The 23,771-nt window shown below is 45.3% G+C and overlaps 1 protein-coding gene across 1 annotated transcript; it reads left to right on the top strand.

Moving 5' to 3' along the window:
- The first annotated feature begins 401 nt into the window (after positions 1-401).
- On the top strand, positions 402-21,864 carry LOC143141926 (pikachurin-like). Its single transcript, XM_076302606.1, has 22 exons — positions 402-505; positions 3,863-3,946; positions 4,080-4,106; positions 4,284-4,401; positions 4,843-4,978; positions 7,412-7,575; positions 8,192-8,301; positions 8,997-9,315; positions 11,964-12,064; positions 12,462-12,562; positions 13,688-13,832; positions 14,636-14,825; positions 16,153-16,278; positions 16,585-16,828; positions 17,117-17,228; positions 17,402-17,518; positions 17,835-18,015; positions 19,066-19,144; positions 19,706-19,849; positions 20,076-20,159; positions 20,332-20,435; positions 21,044-21,864. Exons 1-22 carry the CDS (start codon positions 494-496, stop codon positions 21,193-21,195), a joined length of 2,850 nt encoding a protein of 949 aa, XP_076158721.1. The 5' UTR covers positions 402-493; the 3' UTR covers positions 21,196-21,864.
- Positions 21,865-23,771: the final 1,907 nt, after the last annotated feature.

Below are 23,771 nucleotides of genomic sequence, written 5' to 3'. Positions count from 1 at the left end.
AGAATAAGTGCAGTGGTCTTGCAGAGGTCCCGACTCTCCCCCTTTACCCATATAGCCCCTCTCTCAGTGCTTTACATTTCTCTCAGATTCCACAGAAGCAGCTCCATCGTCATTGGTTTGCATAGCTTGCCATTTATTGCATGTTTAAAATAAATTGAGGGTTTCTTCAGTCAAGTCTCTGTGGTATTATGCACTTTGTCCTTATGCTTAAGCGATGTGCCTTTTGTTCATACTGAACGTGTGCATAATGTGCCCATTTGTGTAAAAGTATGTGGTAGGCTAGTTGTTGTCTTTGTGTTAACATTTCTAATGGATGTGTTCAATATGTCAGAGAGAGTGTGTGTGTGTGTGCTTGCAGCTGTATTTGTTTATGTGCCTTGTGTGTTTGTTTTCAGAGACTCTCAGTCCTCCTCTGGATGTGGAGCTGGAAACACTGAACTGCACAGCAGTTGCTGTCAGGTGGAGGGTGCCACGGCGACACGTCACCGCTGTCATGGGTTACCGGGTAAGCCCCCTCCTCTTTACACCCCACCCCCCCCCACACACACACACACACAAACCAACACACACCAACACCCACCCCCACCCTTTTTTGGTACCCCTCACCCCAACATACCTGACACAGTCTCTCAGGCAACTCCGTGAGGCCCTCATAGTCTTGGGAGGGACGTGAGAGTTCAGAAAAACAAGTGCCTTTGAGTTGGAGCAGAGTGTCCACACGTGTGTTCTAGAACTAGGAGCAGCACCAAAAATGACTGGCTTCGTCAGACCACAACACTGACCAGCCAACTCGCACGGACAGCTGTGTGGAAACAGACACTGGTGTGCCGTCCTGCTTCACAAAGAGTTGTGCTGTCGCAAACAGTCATGCACAGCTAAACCGTCACAGCAGTAGTTACAGTGGTATTGGTAAACATAATATAAGATCCTTTCCAAGTCCTTCTGGGAGGAACTGAGAGGAAGTTTTTTGTTTTATTTTAACCTAGGATAATTGCCTTTTAACAGCTTTCAGCTGTGAGGAGTCCTTCTGCCAGGAAATAACTGAATTTATGATCCAGATTTTCTCCATTTTTTGGAAAAAAAGGGACCAGTGTAGAATAACCTATGGATATGTGCTACATCTGTGAGACCCTGCAGGCTTCAAATGTCTTGAAGAGAAACCAAGAAACTGTCTGGCTGAATCATTGAGCTGCAAAAAGACACTTCTCTTAAGTGAATATTCCACTGCCCTCAAGGCTCTCAGACAGAGCACCTTTAAGGGTCCATCCATATGGGCAATATTAGGGGTTAGGGGTTATAGACAGTTAGGGGTTATACATAGGTTATAAATAGTTCCAGTGCTGGTCAGAGGAAGTGTGGTGTGCGGAGGCAGAACAGTGCAGACCCTGCACTAGTCAGACTTTCCAGAGTCCCTTTGTAACACTCACAGCCGTGCAGCCGACGGAGTCGTGCCACGAGAGAATGGCCATAAAGTTCTGCGGTGACCGTGGGCTGTGCTTACGTAACGTGAGCGCTCCTCACTGTGTCAGGCCCTTGAAGCCGGTCCCAGTCCCAGGGTTTGCGAGATGGATGCCCTAACCACAAATCTGCGCCTGGCATTACCATGAGTCTCAATAGGAGCGTGTCTCGGAAGGGTTCAGGAATGATACTACTGCTCTGCTATGAGCAGAATGCCTTTCACACACAGCGAATGCTATGAGAGAATGCTATGCACTCAGAGAGCCATTGCTTTGCCCCTCTTTGTTTGAACTTAATCAGATTTTGATCCAAATCAGATGTACTTCCACTGTCTGGTTTTTAAAATGAAGTTAGTCTGGATTCGGGGGGTCCAGATTGAGAATCTGTGGGAAAATGCTTTGGACTGGCCCAGCCAAAACCCTGCAGGGATGTCCTGCAACTGTGCTTTCACTGTTTGAGTTTAACTGATGGGAAGCCATTATGTCGAATAAATTGTTGTGGCGTGTTTTTTGGGGGGGAGGGTGCTGGCAGGCCAAATGGATTAACCACAATTGGATTGTTCTCTTGCAGGTGATGCATGTTTTTTTGCAACATTTGAGTAGTCATAGAGTGTTGGTGGTCATTCTGTTTTAAACTTAAGTGTAGAGTTTATATACTGTTTATCTGTTTTAATGTCAACGTTTATCGGTGTGCTTCCCTTTGTAAGCACATTTTCTGAGCGCTCTGTAATAGTTGCAGAGCTGTTTTGTGTTTGCCAATAAATTGTTTATCACAAACACAACTGACTTTCACAAGCAATCATTCAAAACGTACCCAGAAAACACATGTTTCTGGAATTGGTTATTCACATTGAAAGCAGCTGCATTATTTTCTAAATTTTTTAATGGGCATTCGCTTAAGATCCTCTCCCTTTTGTCTGTTTTGTTATCCTTGACAATTTGTTCCACAAATCATCCATTGGTGCGGGCATTGTTAAAGTGTGAATGAATTGATTTCTTCTCCATGCTCCAACACTCCAACATAATTAGTTTACCATAAGCGTGCGTTTGTAAGCAGGATTTGGGTCACATTGCTCTGGGATGAGCTCAATGCAGCCGTGCATCCAAGACGTCTGTCAGACAGTGTGGGGGATTAGCCCGGGCCGTATCTAAACAAGACTCTGTCGCTGGGCTTTGTTAGATGCCCCCCCCCCCCCTCCCAGGATGTGCCTCTCTTAACCTGGAGCCTGTGGCTGTCGGGGCCCGTGAATGGCAGAGTCCAGGGGCCTCCTAAACTCCCCTCCGCTCTGGAGAAAACATTACACATCGCACTCTGGATCTGGTTACGTTGGCTGGTTCTGTTGTTTTTTTATACTGTGTGCAGCCAAGAGAGAGACAGGGAGAGGGAGAGAGAGAAGTAGGTTGGGCTTGTGTTTACATACGTCTGTAATAAAGTGTTCCTCTTGTGGGTTGTGATTGAAGAGAGGTGCGAAAATTCACAAGGCCTTCCTGCCAGTGTCTAATGTGGCTCAGAGCATCTCACACAGGCTTTCTCCCGCCTTTGCACTCGGTGACCCGGACCCCATGGGTTGTGCTGGCTTTGTTAGCTTTGTTAGCCAACATGCTACAGTAACAGACTCGTCTTTCTCTCGGACGCGTCTCCCTCTCCCGCTGCTGCTGCTGCGGCTGCCGCCTCTGCAGGGTGTGTCTGTCTGGTGTCTGCAACAGCAGGTGAAGATAGGCAGGGCTGTTGACGCCCATCCACTCTCTCTCTCTCTTTCTCTCTCTCTCTCTCTCTCTCTCTCTCTCTCTCTCTCTCTCTCTCTCTCTCTCTCTGCCGCCCGCCCCCGCTGGTGAGAATGAATGGAGCCAGTCCTGGCGGGGGGCCGGGTGCACCTAACCGTGCGGGCCCCGACGTTTTGCTGCCAACTTCGTAGACTCGTCTCGTCTCTTTTCCCACGTCTCCCTGCGACAGCCCAGGGGCATGGTTGCTCTGTTGGGATGGCGGAGGGCTTAGAGCATGTCCAATCTCTGTGGGTCGGTCCCTTGTTTGGTTTCAGAGTGGGCTGCGAGTGTTATGTCAATGCAGAGCTAGTGTGATGCAAGGCTGGTTATGAGACCAGACAAAGGGTCTTGGGGAAATAAGCTGCTGCAACAATGGAGCCACAACACTCTCTTTAAGTACAGATAGGGGTCAACTAAGTAGACTGCTTTTATAAAGAATCCAATCAACAGGACCATCTTGTCCAATGAACATAACAATGAATAATATACAGTATGCATGTGCGTGCGTGCGTGTGTGTGTGTGTGTGTGTGTGTGTGTGTGTGTGTGTGTGTGTGTGTGTGTGTGTGTGTGTGTGTGTGTGTGTGTGTGTGTGTGTGTGTGTGTGTGTGTATGTCTCTGTTGTCTGTGTATCCTTCTTTAGGTATTCTTAACAGAGGTGAATAACAGTCCAGTAGGAACACCTATTACACGGAATGTCCCTGTCCGCATTGACATGTTGAAAGGGGTGAGCAATTAATTAAAAAATGTCTTGGTGTGTTAACTATTGACAACTGTTCTATTAATCGTATTATTATTGCATACTTCATTATTATTTTGGCTATAACGTCTCAAGGTTGTGCCTTGTTTCCACTTTTCAGGTACCATGGGATGGACTTGCTGAATTTGTAAGTTAAATCTAGATAGATAGCTGTTAAATGTCCATACAAAATACCATAGATATATATACTGACAGTATATATCTATGACAAAAGACAAGCTTATACTGTATGTACTTTTGGTGAAATCAGTTCTGACTCTAGAGTGGTAAAGCATGCTATTAAACATATTGCATTATCTGTCAGAGCACCGAGGTGTCCAGTCTGAAGAACGATAGCCAGTACCATGTGACCATTGCAGCCTATGGGTGGGCAGGGGAGGGACGACCCAGTATGCCTAGGGGCATCACGCCAGCCTCACATGGTGAGAACATGCACACAGACCACTTGTGTATGTACTGAAGTGTGAACTGTTGGGTAATGCTAAATACATTCAAACTATTGGTGCCATGTTAGTTAGACTAACTTAGCTAATCAATACCGGTATATTGTATGGAAAGATTTTCACCACAGCTTTGAAACATTTGTTTTGTCAATTATGGGTTGTGAATGATTTTTATATGTTATGTTAAGTGTGAAATCTTCATTGACGACATTTCTTTCGTTTTGGGCTAATTTGGTTCCTACTTTCACGGTCGATGTCATGCAGATGAAAGTTCATTCTTGGCCCAGTAGATGAGCACATCTGGGTTGCAGAGACGGAGACCAAAGTCTGATCTAAATGTTAACTGCTTGTGTTATTTCTTGTTAGAGGGGGGATATAGTAAGGCTACACTGTATTGCTCAATCTGACTCTGTGCTATAGAGAGATGCTTCAGACCAGCCCCCCCATCAGCGCCGGATGTGGTAGTAGGATCTCATACACAAATTGTGGTGTCATGGAAACCGGGTGCATCAGAAGGAGCTTCGCCTGTTCAGCACTTCCTGGTTTCCTACACCAGGTAAATACCTTACTGACATCATATGCAGCACACTTGTGAGTAGAACCATGGAGAGCTCACATCTGAGTTACTGGAACCTTTCTGAAGTGGAACATACAAGGATGGATCAAGATTTTGGCAGTCTTGTGTGTGATGTAGGCACTGTACAAGCTAGCAGGAAATAGTACTATCCTGTGACACACACACACTCACACACTACATTCCGAAGTTTGTGCATGTTAATTTTCTAGTTCCAGTAAAAGCCTCTTGCTGCTATACCCAGTGTAGGCGTATGTTTAGTATTTTATTGTATTTTATTGTATTTAGTGACAGCTGCTCTCTCTGGATTTACAGTAGCAAGCCTTGAGTAACTAAGAACAGAAACAGGAATTTGGCACCACACAAAATCTATACAAATATTGGCACAGCTCCTCTGAATAAATGAATGTCGTCTGTTGCAAGAGTCGTGGCTGATGTCCAACTAAGGGAAAAAGTACACTTCCTGCTGCCTCTTGATGGTCTCATAATAGCTGAACGAGTAAATAACGTGCCCAGCCTAATCAGAGGAGGCTGCATTGTCCGTTTCTCCTTGATAATGTTTGGAGATTTGACCACGGCGTCAGAGGACGGTGTTTACATCATCAAGGTGGTTTGGCCCCTGAGATCCAAACACAACATAAATGCGTAGATAAAAACAGTTTCACAGCAAAACTTTTCCCTCAGTTGCAGAAAGTTTCCTAGTCTAGTGCAGCTTTCAGAGAATAGTGAAGAAAGAATGAAAACGAACAAAATGACATGGAGGAAGTGGAACAGGAAGTTGTTTATTTGGAATAATCACTGTCACTCAGACCGGCCAACTTGTGGTTTACTATGCATAGAGACCACACATTTTGACTTGTATATACACTTGCACATAATGCCAGTCCAAAACACACACTACGCTGGATGGTCATAGGGTTTTCTCATTTTTGTCCTCTAGGCAGGTCTATATTGGAGGGAGCATGCAGTTTGTGCCTGTATCTATTTTCAGCAAAAGTTTCAAAGATGGGCTATTGCTTGAATGCTTCCACGGTGAATCACGGCTCTCAATGAGTCTAAAGGATTCAACTCAGAGGGCCCCCAGAAAGTCTTGTGCTCAGAGACCTCCATCTATAGATGCCCTGAGGAAATGGGACCACACACTCAGATCAGACGGCATGTTTGTCAGTTTTGCAGAAAAAGACCATTGTGAACGAGATGGTCAGCTGCTCACGGACTTCTGAAGACATTTAAATTTAGATTTCAGAGGCGCTGAATTGGTTCCAGTCTGTCAGCACAACAGGGTTTGTGTGTGCATATTCAACATGCAGAGAAGGGGGTCGCACACACATCTCATTAAAAGGGATTCTTTAGTTTCGTCTCATTCACAGATTTCTAGAGGTGTTAAAACACTCGTTTTTTTTTGCACTAGCTTGATGTGATGTGCAGTAGTATATTTCTCAACATGTTTGAGCTCAACATGCTATTGTTATTGTCATAATGTACAGCGAGTTAATTGTACATCACGTCGGCGAGTCTTGCACTGCATCTATGCTGTAAGATTGCAACAGTTCCACCACCAGAGCAGCGAGAGAGAAAAAACAGCTGTGTTGTTCCGGAAGGTTTTGGACAAACAAGCCAATTATACAGACAGAGTTACTCCCCCCAAAAAAAGAAATGTGCGAGATTTTATAATGTATGGGTTGTGCGCTGGGTTGTGCAAGGATATGCATGGCTGAGAGTAGACTAAAGACCACAACTGAATGTGACCTTACAAAAGCACCCAAACAAGGCACCTCCCAAAGCCTTCTTCCATAAATGTGTTGGAGAAAAGAGTCCTGCGGAGATTCATGCGTGGGGCCACCCAGCGAAGAAATAGATTCACTTTAGCAGACCGGCTATGTTAAAAGTTTACCATTGTTTTAGAGTTGCCATTCCTCTTTCAATCTTCAAGGATTGCATGTTTACCTCTTATGTAGAAAATAAAACATGTTTGTTTTTGCTGGGAAAGATTGACCAATATATTTTTGCTGTATTATACAGGCATGTTTCTTAGCAATTGTATGGTCATGATTTGATTTATTTGCCAAACTACCATGGTTAGAGATACAGTATGATATAAAGTACTGTCTTTGAGAATGTAAGAAACCATAAAAGAATATGAAGTACTGTAGGTAGTGCTAAAGAGATCTCTGTGATGTAAATAGAGTGGATGACAGGCGAGTCTGTGTTTCTCTCTGGGGGGAATCTGGATGGAGATGGAGAATGCAGATGTGAGATGCATCATAGTTTCAACTCTATTCTGAAGGCTCATTTCACCCGTTTTACTTTACAGCTCTACGTACACTGAGTGCAAAGTGTCAGTTGAAAAAGTTCCATGGTAGAACAACTGCGTTGGAATGTTTTTGAATAATGGTTCATGTTTTTCTCCCCTAGACCAGAGGTGGACACGGAGTGGACCACTCTTCGTGTGCCCGTTCCGACCACCTCTATGGTCCTGAGAGGACTGAGCCCAGACACACTGTACCAGTTCATGGTCCAAGCAGTGAATGCAAACGGCGCTAGTCCCCCAAGCTCTGTCAGTGGCATCTGGACTCTCAGTGAGTATCTCAGCTAAATCACTACACCACGCACTATAAAATCTGCAGTTGGAAGCATTAAAAATAACAAGGCAGCTTACAGCACAGTGTCTGTGAATTCATTTAGCGTTTGGTCTCAAGTGTAGATATTACTCACTTCAAAGTCTAGACTGAATGGTTTTACCATGCCATGCTGCCACGACTTCTGTGTTCCCATGCTTATTAGGAGAGTTGAAGAAAATGTATTCTGCTACTGTACAGTACAATGATGTTCATGAACATTCAGAATGGGGAAGGGAGATGCTTCGCCATTTATAGGTATTTTTTTGTATTCATGATCTGTTTTTCTTTTGTGAATATCTCTCATTCATTCATCAAATTCACTACACCATGCCTAACACGAGTGGAAAAGTGCATGTTAGTTATATTACATATGCACAAAAGATCAGATTCTGTTATCAAACATGGCTTGCAGTGGAAGCTTGTACCTCACATCTTTCCACCACATGCAAAATCACATCTAGTATCCAAGTGCACTGGGTTGGTGTGGCAGAATGGGCTCAGACAGGCTTTGACAGCTCGTTTGATAGCTGGCTCCCGTCTGACGTCTGGCTCCTTTGGCTCCTGTGATATGCAGGTATTCAAGATGCTGGCAGTGGAGCAATCAGTACACAGCGTCTCGCGCGTCCCGTTACCAATGACCAGGCTGCCGTCGTTGACTATGACTACAGGGCCAACACTGAGGAGGTGAAACAGATTTTTTGAACGGGGCAGAAGCACTTGCTAGTAAAGCCTACTTTCGTTTAATTTAATTTGTTTATTTATAAGGACTACACACATTAATCAAATTTCTATAAATGTGCCATTGTTAGCCAGCCAGCTAATTTTGAACTGCAGTCCTTTGGCAAGATCTTGTAATGAACATTAATTATCTTGGCCAGTTGTCCTTAAATGCCAAACTGGTTGTGCACAAAAGCAGCTCTGTTGGTGATGTTGGTGTATATCTGAAATTGAACACATACCTATAAGCAGATGGAGCAGTTTGGGCTTATCAGAGAGTAGAAGCATTCCATGTGCTTCATCATCAGTATCACTTCTGAGACTAGTATGACATAATGGGGACTGTCTGTTCTTATCTGTATATTGAAATCCTTGAGCCATCTGCTGAGCCAAAGCCTTTTTAACAAAAAGGTCTCCTACAAAGAATGTGATGATGACGCAGGCCAAGCACATGTCTTTGATTGTGTACGGCTGGCGAATGTATCCAAGAAACATTCAATAATTGAAAATCAATTACATCACAAACATTTGAGTGCTGGTTTGTGTTAGGATTGTTGTTGCATGACTTTTTTTTTTTTTTTTTTTAAACTTGGCACTGAAAAAAGGCATTACATTTAAGGAGAAAATTCCTATCCAACGTTTTTATTACATCTTACCAACAGTTATCTCCCAAGAAAGAGGTTCACATGCCCTCCCAACCTGAAGAAGCGCCAGCCTCTCAGATTGGTGGTAACATCTGGAGCTTTGCCCCCATGGCTGCCGTCTCTGCCCCCTCTGATGCCCCCTCTGGCACCACCCTGGGTCCCCCTCTGCCCCCGGCCGCCGCCATGACCCAGTGGCAGGGGGCGCTGAGGCGCCTGTACGACCTGCCCTGCGAGGACGCCGCGTGCCCCCCGCACACCATCTGCGTGGACGACCATACCAGCGGGGGCTCCCGATGCCAGTGTGCCCTGGGCAGGCAAGGGCCATCCTGCTCGGAGAGTGAGTGAGAGGCCGGGCAGATACTCTGGGCTGAGATCTGGAGAGATCTGGAGGAAGCGACAGACAGACAGACAGACAGACAGACAGACAGACAGACAGGCAGACAGACAGACAGGCAGGCACGCAGACAGACAGACAGACAGACAAACAAAAGGTAATTAAAGAGTTATTGGGTTAACTGATTCACAAATTGGTCCATATAACTTACTTATATGTGACACTTCTATCCAGACACTGCAACTGATAATTCATCTTTTGTACACACATATTGTTATCATTATTGGAGGAGTTTTAGGCAAATCTAACCACACTTCACCAAGTTCAACTTTGTGTAACCTATCTTACAAGACATATGTAAAGCCATTTAGAGTGCCCAAGGCAGTCTCCTGTCAAGCATCTTGCTCCAGTTTTCATCACCATTAGTTCTGACTTTCCCCGACCTCTGTGGGCCAATTGAGAAGTCATGTTTCCGAAAGGCACATGGAAGGTTGGGGGTGGAGGGGCAGTAGGAGGGTTGGCAGTTCTGTCCTGTCACATGGAGGTGTAAGATGCTCTGATGGGTTCCCAGAAGAACACTGCTCTCAGGATATGCTGCAGGGGGGGGGGCACCCGTGCCCTTGCCCTTGCCCTTGCCCTTGCCCTTGCCCTTGCCTGACACATCCGTGTACGTGAACGGGGAGAGACGCCTTGACCTCCAGAGCAGCTCGAGTACTCCTAGAGAGAGAAAGCCTGACACATCCGTGTACGGTGAACGGGGAGAGACGCCTTGACCTCCAGAGCAGCTCGAGTACTCCTAGAGAGAGAAAGGGATAGAGAGAACTAGGCAGGAAGGAAGGAAGAAAGAGGGAACACAATATGGGAACAGAGGGAGAACGCGAAGGAAAATGTGTGATTCAAAAAAGTGAGTCATTCAAATGAAGTGACTCATTCAAGTCAGGCTGTTTCACCAGATCGTGTTCAGTTCGGGGAATCGCTTGTCAGGTCTTATTACATCAAAGGCGCAGTTCACAATTGTAATTTGACAAATAGAGCAAATTACTCTTTATGGTCCTAAATGTCCTTTCCAAATGTGCGCTTCAGAAAAAGGAAAAAAAAAACTGTAGAAAACAAAGAAACCTCACGTGTGTAGTGTATACAGACCTGGCACTGGAAATGGAAAACAAACATAGTGTCTTGGACTGAGCTCCAAAGAACCACAGACAATCAACACATTACATCAGAAGCTCAGGAGGTAGAGCTGCAACTGGATCGCCTGTTGAGCTCAAATATAAACAATCCTTCATGCGATGCATGCAAACATTAGCGATAAAATCTGTTTAATTACTTTGTTCTCATTTGAAATGTCCTCACTGTACCCAATGCAAAGCAGTGCTATGCAGCACTGTGCAACGCAACATTTGAGCTCACTGTGCCCAATGCAAAGCAGTGCTATGCAGCACCTTGCAACGCAACGTTTGAGCTCACTGTGCCCAATGCAAAGCAGTGCTATGCAGCACCTTGCAACGCAACGTTTGAGCTCACTGTGCCCAATGCAAAGCAGTGCTATGCAGCGCCATGCAACACAACATTTAAGCTCACTGTACCCAACACAAAGCAGTGCTATGCAGCACCTTGCAACGCAACGTTTGAGCAAACTTTTGTCGGCCGCCCGCCTCTATTTTTCTTCTGTTGCTCGCATTGCTCTGCAGTTTTGAATAAAAATTGACACACTGGAAATGTATAATTAACAGATTCAATGTGGACAGAGTGCGTTCGGTGGTACACAACAGTCGCTCGCTCGGTGCAGTGAGGATTCCCTCTGAGCAGTAGTGTAGTGGCCTACAGCGCTAAACATCTCTGGAGTTACCTCTCTATAGCTTGTACTGAGAAAATCTGAGATCCATGGGTGACGCTTGACTTGGATAGTCCACCAACAGAGACTTGGATCATCTGTTAACATTCAGGTTCAGTACGTAAAATTGTTGTTGAACAATTACTGAACATCACCTAAACCAAATCCAACCCGTAACCTTAACTTTAATGATGAATTGTAGTTAACAATGTGTCAACTGATAGTTTGTTGATAATCCTGAGCATCTGTAGATAGCCTGTGACTACACAAGTGAAGTGTGACCAAGCCTTCTCATTGATCTACCCACACTGGTTAGCACCTGAGTTTACAATAGAATATACTTTAATGTCCCCATGGGGGAATTTGTCTTGGTGTCATCAAAGCATAACCCAGTACATACATCAACATGGACATGACAGACAACACGTTCCATCATAAAAAGACCCTTTCAAGAGAGTTCCATTATCAGCATCATAGTTGGCCCCACAAGACTTCCTTTTTAACATTCCATATGTTATCTTAATGCAGAGGAAGTAGATTGGGGCCCAAATAGAACGTTCAAGCATTGTTTTTGTTTTTTTTTGTTGAAAGGGTCTAACATTGACAGCACGAGCTACACAGAACAGAGGAGCCCGTTGGCAAGAATGTGAACTGCCCATGGAGCTCCAATTACACTTACAGAGTAGATGGGTAAAAAGGATGGCTGTTCAAAAAGAAGAGGAAAAAAATGCATAAGAATAGCATGTGATGCAGCCCAGGTTTATGTTTATTTAAGTTGTTTGTTAAGAAGAGTTTTGAGAAATCTGTCTGTTTTCAGTTGTGCTGATGCAGTTCCCCAGGCTGTTTGGCTACTCCTACATGGCCTTCGACCCCCTGAAGAATTCCTTTCACTCCTTCCACATCAGTCTGGAGTTTAAGGTACGCGGTGTCCTCCTGCACAGAAGTTGAATAGGCCGATGCAATTTGCGTATGACATTATTGTGATGCTTGTGAAAATCAAAATATTCGTCCAGGTGAAAAATCAAATCAAAGCTAAACTGTTTTTATTGGATGTTTTGTTTGAATTTTATTAACTGTCAGTGTTTTCTTTTTATTTTCAGAAATTGCTTGATTAAGTCAATATGGCTACAGTATTAGCCAATAGTTATTGTAGTGTGTGTGTGTGTGTATGTGCGTGTGTGCGTGCGTGTGTATGTGTGTGTGTGGGTGTGTGTGTGTGTGTGCATGTGTGCGTGCGTGTGTACGTGTGTGTATGTGTGTGTGCGCGTGCGTGTGTGCGTGCATAACTCTGTGTGTTTGTGCATTCTCCACACAGGCAGACAATGTAGATGGCCTCCTGTTCTACTGTGGAGAGAATGAACATGGCTATGGGGACTTCTCCTCTCTGGCTCTGATCCGGGGGAAGCTGCACTTCAGGTCTCTCCTGCCCACACCCGCTTCCAGTCACTTGGCCTCTGGACACACATGATTTTGTTCGGTGTCAGTGGTATATTAATCCCATTAAGCATCCTAATTTAGTTCTGTGCAAAATCCCACTGCACTTACTGAAGATACGCTGCATGGGTCTGCAGTTTATGTGTCGTAAAGTGTTGGATGCTTTGAGGCGATGAGATGAGTCAGGTGAGGCTGAGCTTGAGTAGTCATTGAAATGAGATGAGTCAGATAAGGCTGAGCTTCAGTAGTCCTGGAGATTACAGTAGATGAGTCAGGTGAGGCTGAGCTTGAGTAGTCATGGAGATGAGATGAGTCAGGTGAGGCTGAGTATGAGTAGTCCTGGAGATTAGATGAGTCAGGTGAGGCTGAGCTTGAGTAGTCCTGGAGATTACATTAGATGAGTCAGGTGAGGCTGATCTTAAGTAGTCATGGAGATGAGATGAGTCAGGTGAGGCTGAGCTTGAGTAGTCATGGAGATGAGATGAGTCAGGTGAGGCTGAGCTTGAGTAGTCCTGGAGATTACATTAGATGAGTCAGGTGAGGCTGATCTTGAGTAGTCATGGAGATGAGATGAGTCAGGTGAGCCTGATCTTGAGTAGTCATGGAGATGAGATGAGTCAGGTGAGGCTGAGCTTGAGTAGTCATGGAGATGAGATGAGTCAGGTGAGGCTGATCTTGAGTAGTCCTGGAGATTAGACGAGTCAGGTGAGGCTGAGCTTGAGTAGTCCTGGAGATTACATTAGACGAGTCAGGTGAGGCTGAGCTTGAGTAGTCATGGAGATGAGATGAGTCAGGTGATAAATATAATACCTCCAGCAAGCAGTGTGTGAGTGTCCGCCTCACCACATGATGCCTGATGCTTTCCTGCACCTTCAGATGTCTGTGTGCGTGTGCGTGTGTGTGTGCGTGCATATGTGTATGTGTGTGTGTTTGCTGTGCATCTGAGGCCTGCGTGTGTGTGTGTGTGTGTGAGTGTGCGTGCGTGTGTGTTTTTGCTGTGCAGCTGAGGCCTTTTGTGTTGTGTGTGTGTGCGTGTTTTTGCTGTGCAGCTGAGGCCTTTTGTGTTGTGTGTGTGTGTGTGTGTGTGTGTGTGTGTGTGTGTGGCAGGTATAACTGTGGGACGGGGGCTGCTCATCTGGTGAGCGAGAGGCCGGTGGTTCCTGGCCAGTGGCACAGCGTGAGTGTCCACCGGGAGGGCACGAGCGGCTGGCTCCGCCTGGATAATCACACGCCTGTCACCGGACACTCACAGGTGGGGATGTATACAAATACACACTCTCACACACACACACACACACACACACACACACACACACACACACACACACGAACAAAACATAAAGACATACACAGATGCAGTATACTAAGTATTACTCCGCAAACACTGTATTTAGTAACACCTTTCAAGTCACCCAAGGACACTGTACAATTAAAAGGTTTGAGGATGTTATATATTATATACAGACAGAAGCACAAACACAGAGGACACTGTACACCAAATGTGTCCCATCAGATAGCCCCTACTTTAAACATGTCTCATCAGATAGCCCCTACTCTAAAGATGCCCCATCAGATAGCCCCTACTCTAAATATGTCTCATCAGATAGCCCCTACTCTAAAGATGCCCCATCAGATAGCCCCTACTCTAAAGATGTCCCGTCATGTCTCATCAGATAGCCCCTACTCTAAAGATGCCCTATCAGATAGCCCCTACTCTAAATATGTCCCATCATGTCCCATCAGATAGCCTCTACTCTAAAGATGCCCCATCAGATAGCCCCTACTCTAAAGATGTCCCATCATGTCTCATCAGATAGCCCCTACTCTAAAGATGTCTCATCAGATAGCCCCTACTCTAAAGATGTCCCATCATGTCTCATCAGATAGCCCCTACTCTAAAGATGTCTCATCAGATAGCCCCTACTCTAAAGATGTCCCTACTCTGATACTTCTAGGAGCAGGCGTGAAGTGCTCGTCCAAAAGGGGAAGCTGAAATCCTTTTCTTGTGAGCTCTCAGTAAATGTAGTATGTTTGCTTGTGTTTCTATGCTCACAGGGAACATACACCAAGATCACCTTCCGCACGCCACTGTATGTAGGCGGCTCTCCCAATGGCTATTGGCTGGCGAGGGCGGCTGGGACCAACCGAGGGTTCCAGGGTTGCCTGCAGAGCCTGTCGGTCAACGGAAAGCGGGTGGACATGAGGCCCTGGCCGCTGGGGCGGGCACTCTCCGGGGCTGATGTTGGTGAGTCGAGAGGAGGGTCTGGGACCCCACTAGCTCCTGTTCACACATAGAGGACCCTAATGTGAATGATGGACAAAGTACTTGTAACTAAAGCTTGTTTAATTACTATTACCATATATAATATTATATAACATTAACTATTACCCATACATATAATATTATACAACATTAACTATGAACATATATAATATTATATAACATTAACTATTACCATTTATAATATTATATAACATTAACTATTACCCATACATATAATATTATATAACATTAAAGCAACACCAAAGAAGTTTTCCTCTGTCGCACGCACTATTTGTTTATCCAGCACCAGCTTTGCAAATAACAATGTCCACAGACAAGGTAGAATATGTTGCATGATTTTATGAAAGTACGATGTATTGCGACATCAGATGCAAGTCAAATTTGTAGTTTCTTATGTCTCATTCCATCGAACTACAGATCCGCTACCTGATCCGGCAAACTTACATAGTGCGGTTATAGCCGATAGAGGGCCGCGAAGCGAATGCAGAAAGTGCCGTTCACCCTGTTACGAGTTGATGAACCACTGAAACGATTTTGGAAACATTATTTTAAGGTACAAAAAACTCTTTGGTGTTGCTTTAACTATTACCCATATTATACAACATTAACTATGACCATATATAATATTATATAACATTAACTATTACCCATATTATACAACATTAACTATGACCCATATACATAATATTATATAACATTAACCGCAAACATGGATGAGTCCGGCCAGTGCTCCAACATGACACACCATTGCTAGAATTCATGCACAACAACTTTGCTTGTTCATAGACATTAGGGCCCATAGACACAGAGACACACAAAGGTGTAAAGTCACAGTTTTTGGTGGTGGTTAGTGAGGTCCCCCCTTCACTGTAAAGCACTTTGGGTACCTTGAGTGCTTTATACATGTAGGTTGTTGTTGTTGTTGTTGTTGTTGTTGTTGTTGTTGTTGTTGTTGTTGTTGTTGTTGTTGTTGTTGTTGTTGTTGTTGCTGCTGCTGCTGCTGTAAAGACCGGCATGTAGACACAAGTAAACACATTTGATCCACATGAACACATACTGTATACGTACAGAAGTACAAAAGATGTGACATTTGCACTTGAGAGATTTGCACAGGAGTGCAACATTCACACACACATACATAGTTACAAAATGATGACCCCGAGCAACTCCTACAATACATGGCATCCATCCATTTCTGTTCAGTTTTGCTGCTGGTGTGCCTTGTAGTCAGTATTCTTTTTTAGTCCAACATGCCTGAAGTGACCGGCTTTGGTCTGTCCCCTCCTAGGCGAGTGCAGCGAGCATGCCTGCTCCGGCGTGTCCTGTGCCAACGGGGGAACGTGCTTCAGCACTCGAGCAGATGCCCACATTTGCCTTTGCCCGCTGGGATACGGAGGAGCACAGTGCCAGGAGAGTAAGCACCCCCCCCCCCCCCCTCACATGGGTTTGATAAAGAGCTCTGCATTGTCGTGCTGTCAGTGTATTTCACCACGGATTTCACAGCTGATTAAGGGCTTCTCTTTTCTTCTTCTTGACTGCATTACTGTTTTTTTTTTTTTTTTTTTTTTTTTCCTTCTTAGTTTTTAGTTGCAGGTTCTTTGAATAGTTTCGCAACAATGTCCATTGTTGATAGTGTTTTGTAAGGCAAAGCAAAACAAAGTTTTTAGCACCCAGCCAGAGTGGAGTTGGGAAATCAAGAAAAAATGTGTGACTCTTCCAGGCGTTTGGCTGGCCGTTCCGCACTTCAACAAGTCACTGCTGTCGTACGCTAGCGCCCCCTGGCCTCATCCCCAGCGCTACTACCTGTCCTTCACCGAGTTCGACATCACCTTCCGGCCGGCGGCGGCCAACGGGACCCTGCTCTACTGTCAGGACGCCAACAGCAGTGACTTCCTGGCGGTCACCCTAGTGGGCGGTCATGTGGAGTTCCTCTTCGACTGTGGCACAGGAGCTGCTGTTCTCAGGTGAACCCATAGGGCATAGAGTGGCATCTGGTGGACAGAGTGTGTAACTACATCTCTATCGTAAAGTCTACAGTTATTGTCTGACCTCTGTATATTTTGAGACTTATATTAGTGAAAGTGTGTATTATAATTATTATTAATATTACTTGACCCTTACTTTTGGCTCTGTGAATTCCACCATATCAAAGAAGGATTTGAATACACACATCTATTATGCAATATGACCAGCAGAAACATGAGAGTACTAAAGTAAGCCATATTGTGCTGTTTGTTTCCATCTGCCCCCAGGAGTGAGGAGGCGGTCAGCCTGTTCAGGTGGCACGAGGTGCGGGTATCTCGCACGGCCAGGAAGGGCATCTTGCAAGTGGACAGCCAGAAAGCAGTGGAGGGTCTGGCAGAGGTACAACTCTCTGTCTTTGTCTCTCTCTTTATCTTCTCTGTCTGTTTCTCTTTGTTGGTTTGTTTGTTTCTCTCTCTGTCTTTCTCTCTCTCTCTGTCTGTCTTTCTGTCTATATTATGTATACTATATATATAATATGAAATAGCACATATTCTACATTTTCCATTCTGCAGGGGGCATTCACTCAGGTCCGCTGCAGCTCTCCTCTGTATCTGGGTGGAGTCCCAGACTACGGTGCCACCCGGAGGGACTCTGGAGTACTGGAGCCTTTTACTGGGAGCATACAGCAGGTGGCGTTCACACACTCTTTTGTGTGGAATTGTGTAACAGTGCCTCTGTGTCCTGGCCTGTTATCATCTCATCCTGCACCTCTGAGCTGTGTTCTCAGAAGTCCCACAGCAGGGATTTGTGTGTGTGTGTGTGTGTGCTTGTGTGTGTGTGTGGCATGTTGTTGAATAACCAGGTCCAGTATGTGCATGTGTGTGTTAACTGTGTTCTATTGAGTACCTGTGCACCTGTGGTGTGTGTTAATGCAAATGCTGGATGTATACTGTATACTGGATCTATAATGTATAAAAAATGTGTGTTTGTGTATCCTTCTTCCAGGTCCTGCTGAATGACCGGGTCATCCCGCTCACAGCGTCCTCACTGGAGGGGGTGAACGTGGGGAACGCGGAGCACCCCTGTGGCATGCGGCCGTGTGCCAACGCTGGACAGTGCCAGCCCAGAGAGGACCAGTACCAGTGCGACTGCCCGATAGGCTTCCATGGAAGCCAGTGCCAACAAGGTCATCCATACTCTCACTAACACCCAGGCTACACCGGAAACACAACACAAGTGTTCCGTTCACGGAGCGTAGAAATAGTTTTCAAAAACGCAGCATACAGTACGCACTGCAAATGGAACGCTTGAGTTGCACGCCTGGTTTAGCCCCACTGTTCCATGAACATGCTTATGTGTATACAAAATACACACACCTCTGTGCATACAAAAAAAATATGTTTGACACATCATAAGATAGGATTATGTCACAGAGCTGACATCTGTCAACCCTTTGCTTGCATTCTGCCTTACTGCATTAACACAATAATAGTGTATTCCCAAAGTGATGTTTGGATAATGTCTCTCTCTCTCACACACACACACACACAGAGAGAGAGAGAGAGTCCAGGCACGCAACTCTATTTATAAGAATCCCGGGTCGCATCTGTGTTGCATCTGTATGGCATCTGGGAGAGCGTCCATTGCGATGTCTCTCTCTGCTTGCATGTTTTCCTGTTCTGTTGTGTTTTGGTTCGGTTTCGTGGCTGTGGCATTGCTGTGACTGCTGTAACTGTCTCCGCATGACGCTTCGGGTGAACTAACGTGTGTCTCGATCTGCTTCTCCCCGCGGGCGCTGGGTGTCTCGTAGCGTGCGCCGACCTGTGCCGCCACAGTAAGTGCCCCCTGTGCCCTCTCTGCTCCGTTGCAGGCGGCCTCATGCTATTCTCTTGAGCAAATGGCAAATTTAAACTGTACTGTGCAGCCATGCAGGACTGACACTAGTTAGGGTAGAGTTAGAACTCAACAGGACTAAATGGGCTGCATCTTCTACAGTAGCTTGTTTGTTTATTTATTTATTTGTTTATTTATTTCTGTGGGCTGCTAGGAGGTTAGATGTGTTTTGTTTATCTCAACGTCTTTTTGCAGCTCAGATGGCAGATCTATGTGCATAAAACCACATAACACAAAGGTTATAAGGCTGACTTTAAGGTAGTAGACATACTGTAATGCTCTTGTATTCCCATGCTCATGCTCATGCCCCCTTAGTAACACTCCTTTTTTGTGTCATCCTTAGTAGTGACAGAAGACATTGAGGTTCCTCTCTTCACTGGTAGAAGCTACCTCAAATTTGACAGCAGAAATATTTTGAAACGGTACGCCACCAATAGTGCACATTACTAAGAGATGTGACATCCACAACAACTAGGTTTGCATACATAAATGATTTCCCCTGATTATCTTATCTCATTTATTTATCTATCTATCTATCTATATATCTATCTATCTATCTATCTATCTATCTGTCTATCTATCTATCTATCTATCTATCTATCTATCTATCTATCTATCTGCTAGGGACAGTGCTCATTAGTCAAAAGGCAAACATACAGTATATAAGCCAGAGTTAGCCGTTCTTAAAAAGCCAACCTAGAATAAAAAGAGATCAGCTATTACGTGTGACTATACAGCTACAACAGATACACGCAGGCTAGAACCCTGACCAGTACGTTGCGTACCCCATCAAACAGACAGGTCAACCGTTATTACAACACATACAGCAACTGGGAAAACTGTTTGACCCATCCTGCCCTCGATCAGTGCAATTTTCCCCTTTTAGAAGTTTTCTCTTTGTCATTTTTTCTTTCGTATTGCCTTGAAATGTTGACGTCACCTCCTCCTCCCTCAAACCCCCACCCCCACCCCCCACCCCCCAGGCTCTCTGGCTTGCGGACGCATGTCCAGCTGCGCTTCAGATGCTCTGCCCCCAACGGGCTGCTGCTCTGGAGAGGAGAGGGGCCTGGTCTCGCTGGAGCGGACTTCATGTCTCTTGGCTTGCAGGGCGGAGCGATCATCTTCAGGTGGAGGGCCTTTCTTTGCTCTGTCAGTCCCACTGTAGTAGTTTTAAATTGTCCAAAAATTGTTGAGAATTGCTTTAAAAACTTAAACTGTTTACCATGTTGTTAGTCGCTTTGGCTAAAAATGCGTCAGCCAAATGTAATGTAATGTAATGTAGTCATGCAAGTGTGCCATTGTATACCAAGTGTGATATTAATAGTATATATTATTAACGTGTTCTCTCACTAGCTTTGATCTTGGTAGTGGACTTGGTGTGGTGGTGGTCAATGGAACTTTTAATGATGGTCGGTGGCACCAGTTGAAAGCCGTAAGGTAAAGCAGCCAGTTCACCTCATATGGATTTGTTCAGTCAAAATGGTCAAAAAAATGTCACAAAGTGGAATGGACTGTTTTTTCAGTGAGAACTTGACTCATTCAGAATTTTACTGCTGAAATGACAATGTTGTGGTGCAGATATTCTACCTCCTCCTATTTCATTTCTTAGAGATGGGCAATATGGCCGGGTGGTTGTGGATGGTCAGAGGACCAGCAGAGGACAGTCGCCAGGGAGAATGAGGCAGCTCAACTCCAATGGACCTCTGTATATAGGTGAGTCTTTATGGGAGATTGTGAGGTTGAGGTTGCAACAGTCAATCAATGAATTGATAAGTTGTCAACCATTAAATAATTGATTAATTGGTCATGTTTTTAATAAAGTCATGTTTAGGAAAAAGCCCTCAAAATTCCAGCTGATTTTTTTCTGGTTTACTGACTCGTCTAAATGGAATATCTTGATTGTGTCACATGCAGTCCAAACAAGGCAGTTGAACATTTGGGCTTTTGGAAACACTATCAGACATTTTCACCCTTTCCTGACATCTTATTGACCAAACATCTAGATGTGTAATCAAGATAATAATCGGCTGATTAATTCACAATACTTCCCTTAAATTAATTCCCTTTAGTTTTTATGTTGATAATAATGGCAAAAATGATGCTGTTAATAGTAATGATGGTGGTGGTGATGTCACATAGGAGGAGGTGGCATAGAATTCACAGTAGAATTCACATACAGAGAATGCTGGAGCTGCAGCGGTCACTGATGACGATGACAGTATTGGTGGTGGTACTGATGGAGGTGTTGCTCTCTCTCTCTTTCTCTCTCTCTCTCTCTCTCTTTCTCTCTCTCTCTTTCTCTTTCTCTCTCTCTCTGGCAGGGGGTATGAAGGAGATCTCTCTGCACACTCACAGGCAGTACATGAGAGGCCTGGTAGGCTGCATCTCCCACCTCTCCCTCTCCCCCAGCTTCCACATCGCCTTGATCGATGAGGCCTCGGACGGCAAGAACATTGACACATGCCTCGAGTGACCTTACGGACCCACCAGAGACCCCCTCTCATGAGCCTCCTCCTCCTCTTCCTCCTCCTCTTCCTTCAACTACCAGGCTGAACTGGTCTTTTTTTCTTTTCTGAACTCGTAATGGTGCGTGGCCCGTAGTGATTGAGTTTGGTTAAGTATGCATCTTGCAGGACCCTCCCTACACCCATCAGTATACAGTAAGGTAGGGCTCCCAGCACTGCCATGCTATTGGCTCTGACCACATGCTGGATCCATTTGGCATGTATATTGTTTATTTTTTGCTCCTTACAGACAACCATTACCAGACATGGCCAGTACTACCGTACCCTTCATGTGTTATTTCAGCCGCTCTCTCCACTATGCAGCTGCCAATTCAGTAATCAATTCAGTAATCCCCACTTCCCAAACCATACCAACATTGACAGAGTCTGTCAGCCAGCTCAAGGACATGTGTCATCCGTTATAAATGAGCCTTCCACCTTTGGACCAGCAGGATGAACACAAACAGCAAGATGCTGCATTTTCCAAAGGACTTATTTATTGCACTTCCGTATGCCTTAGAATGACCTTGAAAGTTGTTAGTTTTTCGTTTTGTAAAGATGTTCTGCCAAATGGACTGCTGGTGCTGAGGTGGCCTCCCAACACAAAGAAAAGGAGCAGCCAGTGGAGGAGGAAGAGGAGGAGGATGAGGAGGAGGAGGATGAGGAGGCGGTAGAGGAGGAGGAGGAGGAGGCGGAAGAGGAGGAGGAGGATGAGGAGGCGGTAGAGGAGGATGAGGAGGAGGAGGAGGAGGAGGCGGTAGAGGAGGATGAGGAGGAGGAGGAGGAGGAGGCGGTGGTGGGGAAAAGGTTTCCCTACCCTGGACATGCTGCGCTGTCGCATGTCTGAGAGATCTGCCCCCAAGTAGCTCGGTCAGCTGGAACTGTCATGGCGGCAGATCTGATGATGGCTCACTGACTGCACGGTGCCCCACGATGCCTTGCGTGGCCCTCCATTCTCCCTTCTGTCTTGGCTGTGTGTCTATTGCCACTTCGGGGGCCATTATGCAAAGACATCTGGAGGATTTGGACTCTCTCATTGAAGGCTTCCCTGGTCTCTGTGTTTGCATAAAGATTTATCTGACATTTCACATACTAGATTGAACTACAGAACATGTCCCCTCTGGTATAAGCACTGTATTATGTTTTTGTATCGTGTATGCACCATAGTGTCTTTGTTGGATTACCCAATGCATCTGTTCAGTCATATGAAGGGCTTGTCTGTTGTCTCTTTGTGGTATTGTTGGATACACTCCAGGCTAGTTTACGGAGAGCAACACAGCCCTTCTGATGGACTTTTGCCCTCACCGCTTCACTCTCCACCATGTCCCATCTCCTCAACTGTAGTGTCTTGCCCAGGAATATATTTTAGTTCATTCTCAACCCAAAACAAGGCTGTTGTAATATTGCTTTGTGACTACTGAAAGCAACTGTTTTGATGTTTTATTAAAGTTATTTTTATTTATCTTGTACAACATTCTAGCTCAGTTTTTCGCGTTTCACGGCACTCCCCAGTCATCCCCAAATCAAAACTGTCCGCATTCCTAACTTGGTGCACCACCACCCCATTAAGCCTGAAGACAAATACATTGTTCATGGTCTCTGTCATGTTTTGTTCAGCTCCGAACTTAATTAGTCCATCCTTCCTGACACTATTTATCAGGGCAGACTCATTAATACCTTGTCAAGCAGCGACTGCTCTGTTCTAAATCCGTGCCGCCCCTGTCATCGACCAGCCTGAAATTGATGGAGACAGAGTGCCCATGCCACAGGCCGGGACTCAGTGCTGGACGGTGGCCGCAGGGTGTGTGTGTGTCGGGTGGGTTGGGGGGAGGGATAGTCCCTGGAAGCAGTGTTGGATCCTCTCTCATCCTCCTCAAGTTGCCCTTCCAGGCCACGTCTGAAGGTAGAGGTGACGCATCATCAATGACCTGAAGGTAGAGGTGACGCATCATCAATGACCTGAAGGTACAGTAGAGATGACGCTGCATCAATGACCTGAAGGTAGAGGTGACTGCATAAGTGTTCTGAATGGAGCCCCTCAGCAGGAAAACATGGCCTTGTGGTCAGGCTCACGGCAAGCCAGCCCAAACCTTCCAGACACGGGCTACAGAGGATTCTCATTATGGGAACTCAGTGACCGAAGGCCTGTAGAATCACCAGAATATAAGCAATGGGAAAGAGCTGTCAGCGTTACTGTAGGACACAGAGCAAAGGGTTAATGTTCTTTACGATGTGGTCAGTGCGAACATGTCTCTCCACTATGGGGTTAATTACATGGCATATGCATAAACCATTCCCGATACTGCCGTGATGTTACATAACAGCTCGTAATTGTCCTGACCACTTAAGCAGAAGCTTCCTGTATGGGCTGACTAGTCGGATGAATGTTTCATTTCTCTGAGAATGGAACATTGAGGAATATATGTCACTTAGACAAAAAGTCTAAGTGAATATGAATGTCAATGTTAACGTCATCGAATATTAACTCACAATTGAAATAGTGTCTTTTATGGATTATTACAAAGCTTAATATTCACTCATTGAG

This window comes from Alosa pseudoharengus, unplaced genomic scaffold (genome assembly GCF_046254945.1).
Source record: "Alosa pseudoharengus isolate Yale_2024_CS ecotype anadromous, Long Island Sound unplaced genomic scaffold, YU_APseudo_1.1 YU_APseudo_1.1_scf_24, whole genome shotgun sequence".
NCBI classification, from domain to species: domain Eukaryota; kingdom Metazoa; phylum Chordata; class Actinopteri; order Clupeiformes; family Clupeidae; genus Alosa; species Alosa pseudoharengus.
This window is presented reverse-complemented; position numbering and strand designations above follow the sequence as displayed.